Source organism: Tachyglossus aculeatus, chromosome 10 (assembly GCF_015852505.1).
Source record: "Tachyglossus aculeatus isolate mTacAcu1 chromosome 10, mTacAcu1.pri, whole genome shotgun sequence".
Taxonomy (NCBI): domain Eukaryota; kingdom Metazoa; phylum Chordata; class Mammalia; order Monotremata; family Tachyglossidae; genus Tachyglossus; species Tachyglossus aculeatus.
The window spans coordinates 28,277,922-28,292,284 of record NC_052075.1 but is presented as its reverse complement, the minus strand read 5'-3'; the positions used below and the strand labels follow the sequence as shown (position 1 = coordinate 28,292,284).

General features: G+C 47.9%; 1 protein-coding gene across 1 annotated transcript in view; it reads left to right on the top strand.

The window, feature by feature from the left end:
* Positions 1-14,363, top strand: part of LOC119932843 (TBC1 domain family member 12-like) — a 106,415-nt gene that overhangs the window by 55,397 nt on the left and 36,655 nt on the right. Inside the window, exon 6 of the mRNA XM_038751962.1 lies at positions 12,344-12,461. Coding sequence (XP_038607890.1) covers positions 12,344-12,461 — 118 coding nt within the window. The remainder of the gene's footprint in view (positions 1-12,343; positions 12,462-14,363) is intronic.

The following is a 14,363-nucleotide window of genomic DNA, read 5'->3' as shown; positions in this document are numbered from 1 at the left end:
GTTGCCTGTCAACCTACGCATCAAGCAAAAACTCCTCACTCTCGGCTTCAAGGCTCTTCATCACCTCGCCCCCTCCTACCTCACCTCCCTTCTCTCCTTCTACAGCTCAGCCCTCGCCCTCCACTCCTCTGCCGCTAACCTCCTCACCGTGCCTCATTCTCACCTGCCCCGCCGTTGACCCCCGGCCCACGTCCTTCCCCTGGCCTGGAATGCCCTCCCTCCGCACATCTGCCAAGCTAGTTCTCTTCCTCCTTTAAAGCCCCACTGAGAGTTCACCTCCTCCAGGAGGCCTTCCCACACTGAGTCCCCTTTTTCCTCTCCTCCTCCCCATCCCCCGCCGCCCTACCTCCTTCCCCTCCCCACAGCACTTGTATATATGTGTACAGATTTATTACTCTATTTATTTTACTTGTAAGTATTTACTATTCTATTTATTTTGTTAATGATCAATCAATCAATCAATCGTATTTATTGAGCGCTTACTATGTGCAGAGCACTGTGCTAAGCGCTTGGGAAGTACAAATTGGCATCACATAGAGACAGTCCCTACCCAACAGTGGGCTCACAGTCTAAAAGGGGGAGACAGAGAACAGAACCAAACATACCAACAAAATAAAATAAGTAGGATAGAAATGTACAAGTAAAATAAATAAATACATAAATAGAGTAATAAATATGTACAACCATATATACATATATACAGGTGCTGTGGGGAAGGGAAGGAGGTAAGACGGGGGGATGGAGAGGGGGACGAGGGGGAGAGGAAAGAAGGGGCTCAGTCTGGGAAGGCCTCCTGGAGGAGGTGAGCTCTCAGCAGGGCCTTGAAGGGAGGAAGAGAGCTAGCTTGGCGGATGGGCAGAGGGAGGGCATTCCAGGCCCGGGGGATGACGTGGGCCGGGGGTCGATGGCGGGACAGGCGAGAGCGAGGTACAGTGAGGAGATTAGTGGTGGAGGAGCGGAGGGTGCGGGCTGGGCAGTAGAAGGAGAGAAGGGAGGTGAGGTAGGAGGGGGCGAGGTGATGGAGAGCCTTGAAGCCCAGGGTGAGGAGTTTCTGCCTGATGCGCAGATTGATAGGTAGCCATTGGAGGTTTTTGAGGAGGGGAGTAATATGTCCAGAGCGTTTCTGGCCAAAGATAATCCGGGCAGCAGCATGAAGTATGGATTGAAGTGGAGAGAGACACGAGGATGGGAGATCAGAGAGAAGGCTAGTGCAGTAGTCCAGACGGGATAGGATGAGAGCTTGAATTAGCAGGGTAGCGGTTTGGATGGAGAGGAAAGGGCGGATCTTGGCAATGTTGCGGAGCTGAGACCGGCAGGTTTTGGTGACGGCTTGGATGTGAGGGGTGAATGAGAGAGCGGAGTCGAGGATGACACCAAGGTTGCGGGCTTGTGAGGCGGGAAGGATGGTAGTGCCGTCAACAGAGATGGGAAAGTCAGGGAGAGGACAAGGTTTGGGAGGGAAGACAAGGAGCTCAGTCTTCGACATGTTGAGCTTTAGGTGGCGGGCGGACATCCAGATGGAGATGTCCTGAAGGCAGGAGGAGATGCGAGCCTGGAGGGAGGGGGAGAGAGCAGGGGCAGAGATGTAGATCTGGGTGTCATCAGCGTAGAGATGATAGTTGAAGCCGTGGGAGCGAATGAGGTCACCAAGGGAGTGAGTGTAGATTGAGAACAGAAGGGGACCAAGCACTGAACCTTGGGGAACCCCCACAGTAAGAGGATGGGAGGGGGAGGAGGAGCCTGCAAAAGAGACTGAGAAAGAACGACCGGAGAGATAAGAGGAGAACCAGGAGAGGACGGAGTCTGTGAAGCCAAGGTCAGATAACGTGTTGAGGAGAAGGGGGTGGTCCACAGTGTCAAAGGCAGCTGAGAGGTCGAGGAGGATTAGGACAGAATATGAGCCGTTGGATTTGGCAAGCAGGAGGTCATTGGTGACCTTTGAGAGCGCAGTTTCCGTGGAATGAAGGGGACGGAAGCCAGACTGGAGGGGGTCGAGGAGAGAGTTGGTGTTGAGGAATTGTAGGCAGCGTGTGTAGACAACTCGTTCAAGGAGTTTGGAAAGGAATGGTAGGAGGGATATGGGACGATAACTAGAAGGTGAGGTGGGGTCAAGAGAGGGTTTTTTTAGGATGGGAGAGACATGGGCATGTTTGAAGGCAGAGGGGAAGGAACCAGTGGAGAGTGAGCGGTTGAAGATGGAAGTTAAGGAGGGGAGAAGGGATGGAGCGAGAGATTTCATGAGATGAGAGGGAATGGGGTCAGAAGCACAGGTGGCCGGAGTAGCACTTGAGAGGAGGGAGGAGAGTTCCTCTGAGGATACCGCTGGGAAGGATGGGAGAGTAGCGGAGAGTGTTGAGAGCCGGGGGGTTGGAGAAAGGGGGGAAGAGACTTTGGGGAGGTCGGACCTGATGGATTTAATTTTGTTAATGAAGTAGGAGGCCAGATCGTTGGGGGTGAGGGAAGGAGGAGGGGGAGGAACCGGGGGCCTGAGAAGGGAGTTGAATGTACGGAAGAGCTGGCGGGGGTGATGGGCATGGGTGTCAATGAGGGAGGAGAAATAGTTTTGTCTGGCAGAAGAGAGGGCTGAGTTAAGGCAGGAAAGGATAAACTTGAAGTGAACGAGGTTGGCATGGTGTTTAGACTTTCGCCAGCAGCGTTCGGCAGCTCGAGCATAAGAGCGAAGGAGGCGGACAGTGGCAGTGATCCAGGGCTGTGGGTTAGTGGTGCGAGAGCGGCAAAGGGAAAGGGGAGCGAGCGAGTCTAGCTGAGTAGAAAGGGTAGAGTTGAGAGCAGTAATCTGATCATCAAGACTGGGTAGAGAGGAGAGGGCGGCGAGGTGGGGTGTGAGGCGTTCCGAAAGATGGGTGGGGTCCAGAGAGCGGAGATCTCTGAGGGAGTAATACGGATTTACAGGGGAAAGGAGTGTGAGTGAGGAGGCAGGTGAGAAGATTATGATCAGAGAGAGGGATCACAGAGTTGGTGAGGGTGGACACAGTGCAGCGGTAGGAGATGATGAGGTCGAGGGTATGACCAAGTTGGTGAGTGGGTGAGGTGGGGTGGAGGAAGAGGTTGGCAGCGTCAAGGAGAGATAGAAGGCGGGCGGCAGAGGAGTCGTTAGGGATATCCATGTGGATATTGAAGTCTCCGAGGATCAGAGTGGGCATGGAGAAGGAGAGAAGGAATGTGAGGAAGGGGTCAAAGTCGTTAAAGAAGTTGGAAGTGGGGCCCGGAGGGCGGTAGATGATGGCTACAAGAATCTGGTAATGATGTGCATAGAGCTATAATTCTAGTTGTTCTGACGATTTTGACACCTGTCTACATGTTTTATTTTGTTGTCTGTCTCCCCCTTCTAGACTGTGAGCCCGTTGTTGGGTAGGGACCGTCTCTACATGTTGCTGACTTGTACTTCCCAAGCGCGTAGTACAGTGCTCTGCACACAGTAAGCGCTCAATACATACGATTGAATGAGTGAATGAATGAATGAATAAAGCCCAAGTGAGGAGTTTCTTTTTGATGCAGAGGTGGATGGGCAACCACTGGAGATTCCTGAGGACTGGGGAAATATGGCTTGAATGTTTTCATAGAAAAATGATATGGGCAACAGAGTGAAGTTGGACAGGAGTGGGGAGAGACAGGAGGCAGGGAGATAAGCAAGGAGGCTGGTGCAGTAATCAAGGCAAGATGGGGTAAATGCTTGGACTAATGTGGTTGAAGTTAGAATGGAGAGGAAAGGGCAGATTTTAATGATGTTATGAAGGTCAAACCGATAGGATTTAGTGTTGAATTGAACGAGAGAGAAGAGTCGAGGTTAATGCCAAGGTTACTGGCTTGTGATACAGGGAGGATGGTGGTGCCATCTACAGTGATGGGAAAGTCAGTGGAAGGACAGGGTTTGGGTGGAGAGATAAGGAGTTTTGTTTTGGACAGGTTAAGTCTGAGGCGACAGTGGGACATCCATGTAGAAATGTCTTGAAGGCAGGAGGAAATGAGAGACTGCAGAGAGGGAGAAAGATCAGGGCTGGAGGTGTAAATTCAGGAATCATTTACATAGAGGTGGTAGTTGAAGTCATGTGAGTGAATGGGTTCTCCAAGGGAGTGGGTATAGATGGAGAATAGAAGAGGCCCCAAAACTGAGCCTTGAGGGATACCCACAGTTAGAGGGTGGGAGGCAGAGAAGGAGCCCATGGAAGAGACTGAGAATGAGGTGCCAGAGAGATAGGAGGAGAACCAGTAGAGGACAGTGTCAGTGAGGATAAGGTTGGATAATGTTTCCAGGAGAAAGGGATGGTTGACAGTGTCCAAGGCTGCTGAGAGGTTGAGGATGATTAGGATGGAGTAGAGGCCATTGGATTTGCCAAGAAGGAGACCATTGGTAACCTGAGAAGGCAATTTCTGTAGAGTAAAGGGGGTGGAAGCCAGGTTGGAGAGAATCTAGGAGAGAATTGGAGGAGAGGAACTTGTAGATAGCTTGCTCAAGGGAGTTTGGAGAGGAATGGTAGGAGGGAGATAGGGTGATAACTGGAGGGAGGTGTAGGGCCACGAGAGGGTTTTTTTAGGATGGGGAGCATGTTTGAAAGCAGTGGGGAAGAAGACATTGGAGAGGGAACAGTTGAATATTGTGATTAGGAAGGGAAGAAGGGAGGAGGCAAGTGTTTTGATGAAATGCGGTCAGAGGCGCAGGTGGAGGGGGTGGATTTTGAGAGAAAGCAAATCTCTTGAGATACTGCTGGGAAAGATGGGACAGTTGAAGAAGGGGAGAGGGGAGATTTTAGGGTGATCATGGCTGATGATTTCAATTTTCTCAATAAAGGTGGCCAGGTCATAAGGGGCAAGGGATGGGGGAGGCGGAGGGGGGGAGGGGAATGGAACAGGGGATTTGAGGAGTGAGTTAAACTTGTAGAAAAACTGCAAAGGCAATGGGCATGGGTGTCAGTAAAGATGGAGAAATAATTTTGTCAGGCAGAGGAGAGGGCAGAGTTAAAGCATGCAAGAATAAATTTGAAGTGGATGAGGTTGACCTGATATCTAAATTTCTGCCAGCAGTGCTCTGTGGCTCATGCTCAAGAGCGACGGAGGCCAACTGTGAATGTGATCCAGGGCTGTGGATCAGCCCAGGCACTCACTGTGCTTTGTTTTGTCTTTCTCACCATGCACCTCTTCCTCAGGCTTCTTCCTCCTTTTTTTCTGTAACTCCCTCCCTGACCTACCACAACTCTCCCCAGTTTCCAAGCCCTTTTGAAATCATATCTCCTCCAGGGAGGCCTTCCCCAGTTTGCTTTTTAATCCCCCTATTTAACATGCTTCCAGATCCTCTATCAGCATCTTTGTGCCACCTTAGCAGAGCCCATTGAGCTTTAAGGGCCCGGGACTATGACCCTCCTAGATTGTAAATTCCCTGAGGTACACCTTTTGAGTAGAGAGAACTGTTCTAAGCCCTTGGGAGAGTACAGTAGATATGATCCCTGTCCTATAGGACTTTACAGTGCAGTAGAGGAGAGAGACACTAAAGTAAATTCATGGCTCAGTGGAAAGAGCCCGGGCTTTGGAGTCAGAGGTCATGGGTTCGAATGCTGGCTCCGCCACATGTCTGCTGTATGACCTTGGGCAAGTCACTTAACTTCTCTGAGCCTCAATTGCCTCATTTGTAAAATGGGGATTAAGACTGTGAGCCCCACGTGGGACAACCTGATCACCTTGTATCCCCCCCAGCCCTTAGAACAGTGCTTTGCACATAGTAAGTGCTTAACAAATGCCATTATTATTATTATTATTATTATTAAATTACCATCAGCATAAAGTAATATGGTGTGTGTATAATAATAATAGTACTAGTACTAATAATAATTGTGGAATTTGTTAAACAGTTACTATGTGCCAAACGCTGTACTGAGCACTGGGGTTGATATAAGATATTCAGGTCCCACATGGAACTCACAGGAGGGAGAACAAGTATTCAATTCCCATTTTGCAAATAAGGTAACTGAGTCACAGGGAAGTTAAGTAACTTGCCCAAGGTCATCCAGCAGGCACATGGAGTCAGGATTAGAACCCAGGACATCTGACTACCAGGCACATTCTCATTCTACTAGACCACCCTGCTTCCCATATAGTAATCATAATCGTTATTATGTACCTACTAAGTGCTGGGTAATAGGGGGAATGAGAATAGTCAGAAGTAGTGTGGCCTAATGGAAAGATCACACGCCAGAAGTTTTGGGTTCTAATCCCAGCTCCTCCACGTGCCTGCTGTGTGACCCTGGGCATAGCACGCAACTTCTCTGGCCTCAGGTACTTTATCTGTAAAATGGGGATTAAATCCTACGCTTCCTACTTGGATTGTGAGCCCCATGTGGAACAAACACTTTGTCCAACCTGATTAACGTATATCTACTCCAGCACTTAATAATAATAATAATAATAATAATAACAATAATAGTATTTGTTAAGTGCCTACTCTGTGCCAAACACTGTTCTAAGCCCTGGGGTAGATACAAGACAGTCAGTTGGACACAGCCCCTGTCCCACATGAGGCTCACACTCTTAATCCCCATTTTACAGATGAGGTAACTGAGGCCCAGCGAAGTTAAGTGACATGCCCAAAGTCAAACAGCAGACATGTGGCGGAGCTGGGATTAGAACCCAGGTCCTTCCAACTTCCAGGCCCATGTTCTGTCCACCACGCCATGCTGTTTAGAATAGCGCTTGGCACAAACTTCACGTGCCGTCATTTCCCACCCATGGACACACACCCTTCAGAACGCCTCATTTTCTATCATAAAGTCTGGTATGTGTCGCCATGGAGTTTTCTTGGTAAAGATATGGAAGTGGTTCACCATGACCATCTTCTGTGCAGTAAAAACTTAAGTCTCTGCCATTGTCTTTGATCAGTGCTTTGATCACTTGGATCGACTTTGTCCAGTGCTTCGGCTTTAGACCTTTCCATTGTGGGTAGCCATAGACGGCATGGCCCTAAGCTTCGTCAGCGTACGCAAACTCTCCTGCAGTGGTAAGGCGTCAATTCATTGGGAAGGCTTGGGACATAGTGAGTGCTTAACAAGTACCATTATCATTATTATTGTTATTATTAGTAATTATTTTTGTTATTAGTAATAATAACAATAATAATAATAACAAGTAGAGGAGAGTGCAGAGTTACAGCAGGTGAGGATGAATTTGAAATGACCAATTCGTATGGAGAGGAAGTGACAGATACCGAAAACTTTGTGGAGGAAGAACTGACAGGATTTGATGATAGAGCTTGAATATGGGAATGAAAAGAAAGGAAAACCCGGATAATGGTTATTCGTTTGAGAGATCGGGAGGATGGTGATGTTGTCAACAGTGATGGGAAAGTTAGAAGAAGGAGAGGATTTGGGGCGGAAGGTGGAGGAGTTTTGTTTTGGACGTGTTGAACTTTAGGTACCGGCAAGAAGTCCAAGTAGAAAATCTTTGAGGTAGGAGAAAATTTGAACTTTCTCTTGCCAGAGAAACTGAGCCTTCAGGGACACCCACAGTTAGGGGATGGGAGGCAGAGGAGGGGCTCGCGGAAGAGACTGAGAATGAGGTGCCAGAGAGATAGGGGGAGAACCAGGAGAGGACACTGTCAGTGAAGCTGAGGTTGGATAATGTTTCCAGGAGAAGGGGATAGTAGACAATGTTGAAGGTGAGATAGATTTGGGAGCCATTCACAGAGAAATGATAGTTAAAGCCATGGTTGCGGTTGACTTCCCCAAGGGACTAAATGCAGATTGAGAGAGAAGGGGATGCAGAAGAGAGCTGTCAGTTAAGGAATGGGGAATAGGGAGAACTAGTTTAAGAGTCTGATAGTGATTGACCAGAGAAGTAGTAGGAGAACTAGGAGAGATTTGGGTTAGGAAAACCAGGGTTTTATAATATTTTCAGGAGAAGAGAGTGTTCTACAGTGCCGATAGCAAAAGTTGATGAGTATTAGGAGTAAGTAATTGGTGACCTTGGAAACAGCAGTCTTAATGGAGTAAAGGCAGTGAGAGTCTGATTGTAAATGTTCAAGAAAGGAATTGGAGCAGAGAAAGTGGAGGAGTTTCAAGAAATTTGGAGAGGAATGGCAGGAGGGAGATGGGGCAATGGATCTGTGATTCAGTGACATCCAGAGAAATTTTGGGGTTTAGGGAAGGGTAGGCATGTTTTTTAGGCTGAGGGGAAGGAGTCATCAAAGTGGTGGAAGGTGGTTATAAGTTAGAGAAGCAGCGTGGCTCAGTGGAAAGAGCGCAGGCTTTGGAGTCAGAGGTCATGGGTTCGAATCCCGACTCTGCCACATGTCTGCTGTGTGACCTTGGGCAAGTTACTTAACTTCACTGAGCCTCAGTTACCTCATATGTAAAATGGGGATTAAGACTGTGAGCCTCATGTGGGACAACTTGATCACCTTGTATCCACCCCCAGTGCTTAGAACAGTGCTCTGCACATAGTAAGCGCTTAGCAAATGCCATTATTATTATTATTATTATTAATAAAGAAAAAGAGAGGGCTCATAGGTTCTTATAAAGTGAGAAGAAATGGATTAAGAGGCATGGATAATAGAGATAGATTTTTAAATCCATTGGGAGAGCCTTGACAGATGAGATCTTGACAGATGGACAAGGTGAAACGAGAGTGTGGATGAAGAGGTGGCAGGGGGCCGAGGGTATTTCGGGGAACTCATACACATGATAATCTTTATTTTGTCAACAAAGAACTTGGAAAGGTCATTGGTGCAATACAAAAAGGAGGTGGGTGCGCTGAGAGTTTCAGGTGGGAGATAAAGTTGGTGTAGTTGGTGGAAGCAATGGGCATTGGAGTCAAGGAGGAAGGAACAATGTTGCTGATCAGAGGAGAGAGCGCAGTTGCAGCTCGTAGGGATAAATGTAAAATGGCCAAAGTCTGCCAACAGTGCTGTACACCACAAGTGCAAGAGTAGATTAAAAATACTCTGGGAAAGATCCAGGGCTGGGAGCTGGTGGAGGACGATCAGTTTAGGGTCTGATAGACCCCAGAGTTGAATTTGGTGGCAATTGCTCTGTAGAGGGTGTGGATTTCTGCTTGGGGAGGCGAGGTTGGGTAAATGGAGGGTGTCAAGAGATCGGAAGACTCTGTAAGGCCAGAGGAAGATTTGCATGGAGTGGGGGGGTCAGAGAGAAGGCCACTTAGGTCAGAGAAAGGGTTTTCAGAGTTGATGAGATAAGAAATGGTACATTGGTACTAGTGATGATGAGAGCCACCATTTGTCCAAGTAGTTGAGTGGGTGGGGTAGAGTAGGAGTTCAGTGGAGTGAGATGAAGTGGCTGGCGGCGGTCTATGAAGAACATTCACGTGGGTGTTGAAATCCCCAAGGATCAATATAGAGGAAGAGAGGGGGGAAAGGAAGGTGAGAAAGGCACCAAACATGCTCAGAAAATTGAAAAAGGTCAGGGGGATGGAAGATGATTGCAGGTGATGTGATCTGCACAGGAAGAGAAGATGAAGGATAGAGTGTGGGGTGTGAGTGAGTAGCAAGCCAACCCTTTCTTCTTTCCTGGTGAGCCACCAGAAGAGGGGAAAAAATGAAACTCCCTCAAGAGAGAGCAGCAGGGATAATAGAGGATGAGCCTGATTTCAGTCATGGCGAGGGGAGTAGTGACTTGGACAGGAACAGGTCAAGGATGAAATTGAGTTTGGCCACATTTAGATGAGGTTGTAAGGTAAGGAGTGGAAGAGGGACTGACACAGAGAGTGGAGTCAAATTGGATAAGAATGTTCTGACAGAGTACGAGAGCTTGGGGCGAGACAAGAGAACAGGGATGCAGTGCAAAGTGCAAATCACGATGAAGTACTAGAATCTCAATAACTGCAGCTCCTGGCCCTGAGTCCTGTGAGAATGTAGCTTCCCAATAGCTAAAGGTTGTGAAGGTTCACCCACTATGTGGTGGAAGTCAGGAGGAGAGTTTTTGCTGGCTTCAGGGTCTTTGTAGGGTTCATCTCCAGTATTGAGGAAGAGAGCCCAATTCCTGCAGCTTGCAGTTTGTCACACACGTGAGAGTGAGAGACAACTTTCCCAGATTCTCCTTGTGTGGTGGAAGGGAAGTGGACATTTAGTACAGTTCTCTGCACACAGTAAGCACTCAATAAATACGATTGAATGAATTTGCCTGCTGTGTGACCTTGGGCAAGTCACTTAACTTTTCTGTGACTCATTCACAGTATTTATTGAGCGCTTCCTATGTGCAGAGCACTGTACCAATCTCTTGGGAGAGTCCAATACAACAGAGGTGATAGATATGTCCCCTGTTCACAACAAGCATACAGTCTAGAGGGAGGGACAGACGTTAATATAAGTAAATAATTTACAGATACGCACATAACTGCTGTGGGGCTGACTGTGGGATGAATACCAAATGTGCAAAGGGTACAGATCCAAGAGAAATCAGAGACTTGAGAGTGAGTTGGGTTTAGAATGGGAGCTCAGGAAGGGGAAGGTGAGTAGCGGGTGAAGAAAGCCAATAAGTCACATTGAGAGCACTAGGGGTGAAAGCCTTCACCAATGTTAACCAGCTGTAGGCAGAAATGAGACTAGAATGTAGGCCTCCTGATTCCCAGAGTAGTGTACTTTCCACTTGGCCAGAAGGCAAAAAGGATATAACTAAAATAGTGTTCTTGGTCCCAAGAAGCATTCCTGACTACAGGGAAGGGGACAGTGGGTTTCAAGTTTTTCTTTAGAGGTATAGGTTTATTTAAAACGGCATTTGTTAAGCACTGACAGTGTGTCAAACACTATTCTAAGCGCTGAGATGGGTACAAGTCAGGTCAGACACAGTCCCTGTCCTGCATGGGGCTCATAGCAGGGGGAAACAGTTATCCCCATTGCCTCAGTTACCTCATCTGTAAAATGGGGATTAAGACTGTGAGGCCCATGTGGGGCATGGGCTATGTCTAAGATACAAGCACTAGCTTGTATCTAGTGCTTTGTACAGTGCCTGGCACGTAGTAAGCGCTCAACAAAGCGCTTACTATATGTTGCCAATTTGTACTTCCCAAGCGCTTAGTACAGTGCTCTGCACATAGTAAGCGCTCAATAAATACGATTGATGATGATGATGAACAAAGACCATAAATTGAAAAAAAATGCAGCGATTTCATCCTGCTCTATTCCTGCTACTTTCTGTTGTGTCCTTATTCTTCCTGCTGCCTCTACTGTGAGTAGTTTTTGTCTGTTTTCCCTCATTAAGTTGTAAGTTCCTTGAGGGCAGAGAATGTGTGTCTTACTTGCTCTGTCAAGCACTTAATACACAGTCATGTGCAAGCACTCAATAATACTTTTGATTGATTTTTCACACTGCATTACCCTGAGGGTTGGTTTTGACATTGCTCAATATGATCCAAAATTTCAGCAGTGTGGAAAGATGACAGAATTTGAGGGTTACCATGTAGTTAAGAAGGACCAATAGATGTAAATAAAGGTGACTATATCAATAAATAACAAAGACATGAGTTTCGAGAGGGCTGATAGGGTGCTAGGACATCTGGAACGATGAGATTAATCATCAAGATGAGCATCCTGGAGAAGTTGGTTCTTTAGAGGAGCTTTGAAAGATGGGAAGAAAATGGTGTGGCAAGTCAAAGATGGAGGGCATACTAGGAGGCAGAAATTGTGAGCAATGGCTTGGAGGCAGGAGAGTCGAGAGAAAGGGACAGTATGAGGTTTGCTTGGGAGGAGGGAATGAACCATGGTTAGGGGGTGAATAAAAAAAAAAGCCAGGAATGTCAGAGAGAATCAGCAGGTGAAGCCCTAGAACTAGTAGTTAGGGATCTGTTTGATAAGAAAAACAGAGGTGCTAGTAGGGATTTGGGGGGAAGGAAGTGATTTTGTCCCAGAGTGACTTGTCCCAGAACCACCAGACTAGAAAGAGCTTTTCGTCTCCTTCCTCTCTCATCATCAATCATATTTATTGAGCGCTTACTGTGTGCAGAGCACTGTACTAAGCGCTTGGGAAGTACAGATTGGCAACATATAGAGACAGTCCCTACCCACCTCTACCCCCCTCAGAATGGGCCTCAGTGAGTACGGAGAATCCACATTTTAGATTGGCTACCAAAACCCAGCAAATCCAGCCCCATATCTCCAGCATTATTTTCCAGGAAATATAGTGCATAAATATTTTGTCTAAAGTTCTATTTGTCAACGTTTTATGGTTTGTCTTTTACTTTTAGGGGTTGGAGGCAGTGTTAGAGGCCAAGTCCTCCCCCTTCCTCATTAATTAGCACAGACATCTTGGAGGGATGAGAGATTAGGAAGGGTTTTTGCAAGGGAGTTTTAGATTTACATGTAAAGGTTCTCACATGTTTAACACAGAAATTAAAGATGCACATGAAAGGAAGAAGAAAATGAAAGAACAGTTCAAGCTGGAGGAGAATATTGCCAGTGCTGTGGTGATCTGGCTCAATGAGATTCTGCCCAACTGGGAAGGCATGTAAGTAAAAGAGCTTGTCAGCGTGGAAAACTTTGTAGTTTCCTATTTCTGTCCCTTTTTTCCTAGACTTCTGGCTACACTGCTGGTTTTGATTTTGATCCCTTTCCCTATCGATAAACCTTAGCTTAGCCCAGGTGCCTGCAATCTTCTCGTGAAGAAGAGTCAAGCCAGATAAAACCTTTGAGCAGTAGACACATAGCCAGTTGCACAGAGTAACTCCACGATTAAAAGCTTAACCCTCTCCCCACCACTCCTCCATCCCTCATGCAGTGCCTGCTTGTCAGTTGGGCCAAATTAACCTCTAACCCCCAACCCTCGGGGAGGGAGGTGTGTCCAGGGCTTCTTGGGTTTATGGGGTCCCCATGTAATATGTACCATTATTAAATCACACCTCAAGTGATGCAATGTGATATTATATTAATATCTGTCTTCCCCTCTAGACTGGGAGCTTGCGGTGGGCAGGGAATGTGTTGTATTGCACTCTCCCAAGCGCTTAGTACAGTGCTTCGCATATAGTAAGCGTTCAGTAAATTCAGTTGAGTGGAGCTGCTTCATAGCAACAGGTGTGGCTTCTGACTTGGAAAGGGAAGGAAGGCAAGGGGATGGGAGAGGGAGAGGTGACGTGATGGGCTCATAATCCCTTCCCATCCTCTCTTCTCCCATCTCCTCACCCCAGGATGTGAAACAACAATGCTTTTGGTGCCAGTAGATCCATTTTTCCCTAGTTGTGAACAGGATATGTCCTTCCCCAGCTCACAACCAGTGACAGGTTTTGGCAGCATTGCTGAGGTGCAGAGGTCGGGGAAGGACTTCCTGGAAATTCTGGGTGTGTGAATAAGATCTGTTCTTGTCCCTTCCCTGCTACTGCCCCTTCTTCTGCTTCTGCCCTCTGCTCCGGCCTCCCTACTGGCTCGGAAGAGCTGCCGAACCCATGGGGGCAAGCCTCCAAGGTAGATAGGTATTCCCTTCCATGAAGCGGCCAGAACTCTTCACCTGGGCTGAAGGGAATGAGGACTCTCTGGTCCACATGGCATCTGGAGGGCAGATCGAGCAGGTGGATCCAATCCCACCCAGGGCTGGCCGCCAGGCTCCAGAATTCCTCCAAGCAGGGGATTGGTTTTGGGGCTTACTTGGGGTTAATGCTTACCTACCCGACTTGGTGGAGGTTCTAGTGGGCTGACAGCCAATTGGAAAGCGCCCATTGCACTCCCCACCTCCAGCAACAATGGGTCAATCAGAGTCAGTGACTCTGCACCTTCGGCGCAGCTTTTTGGTAGATTGAGAGTGTAGTGGGGTCAGGGGCAGTAGTGGTATTGTAAGGTGTTTGGCCTTGGCCCCTCCACTTCAGCCTGAGGACCTGGGTGGCCATTTCAGATTCTTCATCTCCCTTCCCAACGTTGGAAACCATATTTAGTTCCAAGAATAGCCCTATATAGCTCCAGATCCTCAGTTTGTAGACCCCAGGTTTAACCAAGCTGTATGGGATTATCCTTGCCCTCTTTTCCTGGCTGCTTTTTCACTGGGGGATTTACTGAAACTAGAGGCACTAGTCCAGTGCTGCCCAGAGCCTCCTCAGGGCAAGCCCATGAGCCCCTTAGCCCAACCAGGGGGGAAGAATTGGGGATGTTGGGTGGGACTTCTCCAGGATCATTCCTGTACTGCAGCAGTGCCCCTCTAGAAGAGAAGCTCAGATGTTTTCTGGGGATGATCAGTTGCTTGGGTACTAAATGGAGTGCCTGTACCCACCTTGACATCTGCAGATGACCCACCCACAGTCTTTTCACCTGCTTTTGCCCGCACAGAGATGGCTGCCCAGTCCGCCTTGCCACCTTCCCTTTGAGGAGGAGTGGGGCCCCTAGGGTCAAGGCAGGAGGGAGCAAATTGGAAAGAGGCATGGAGAAG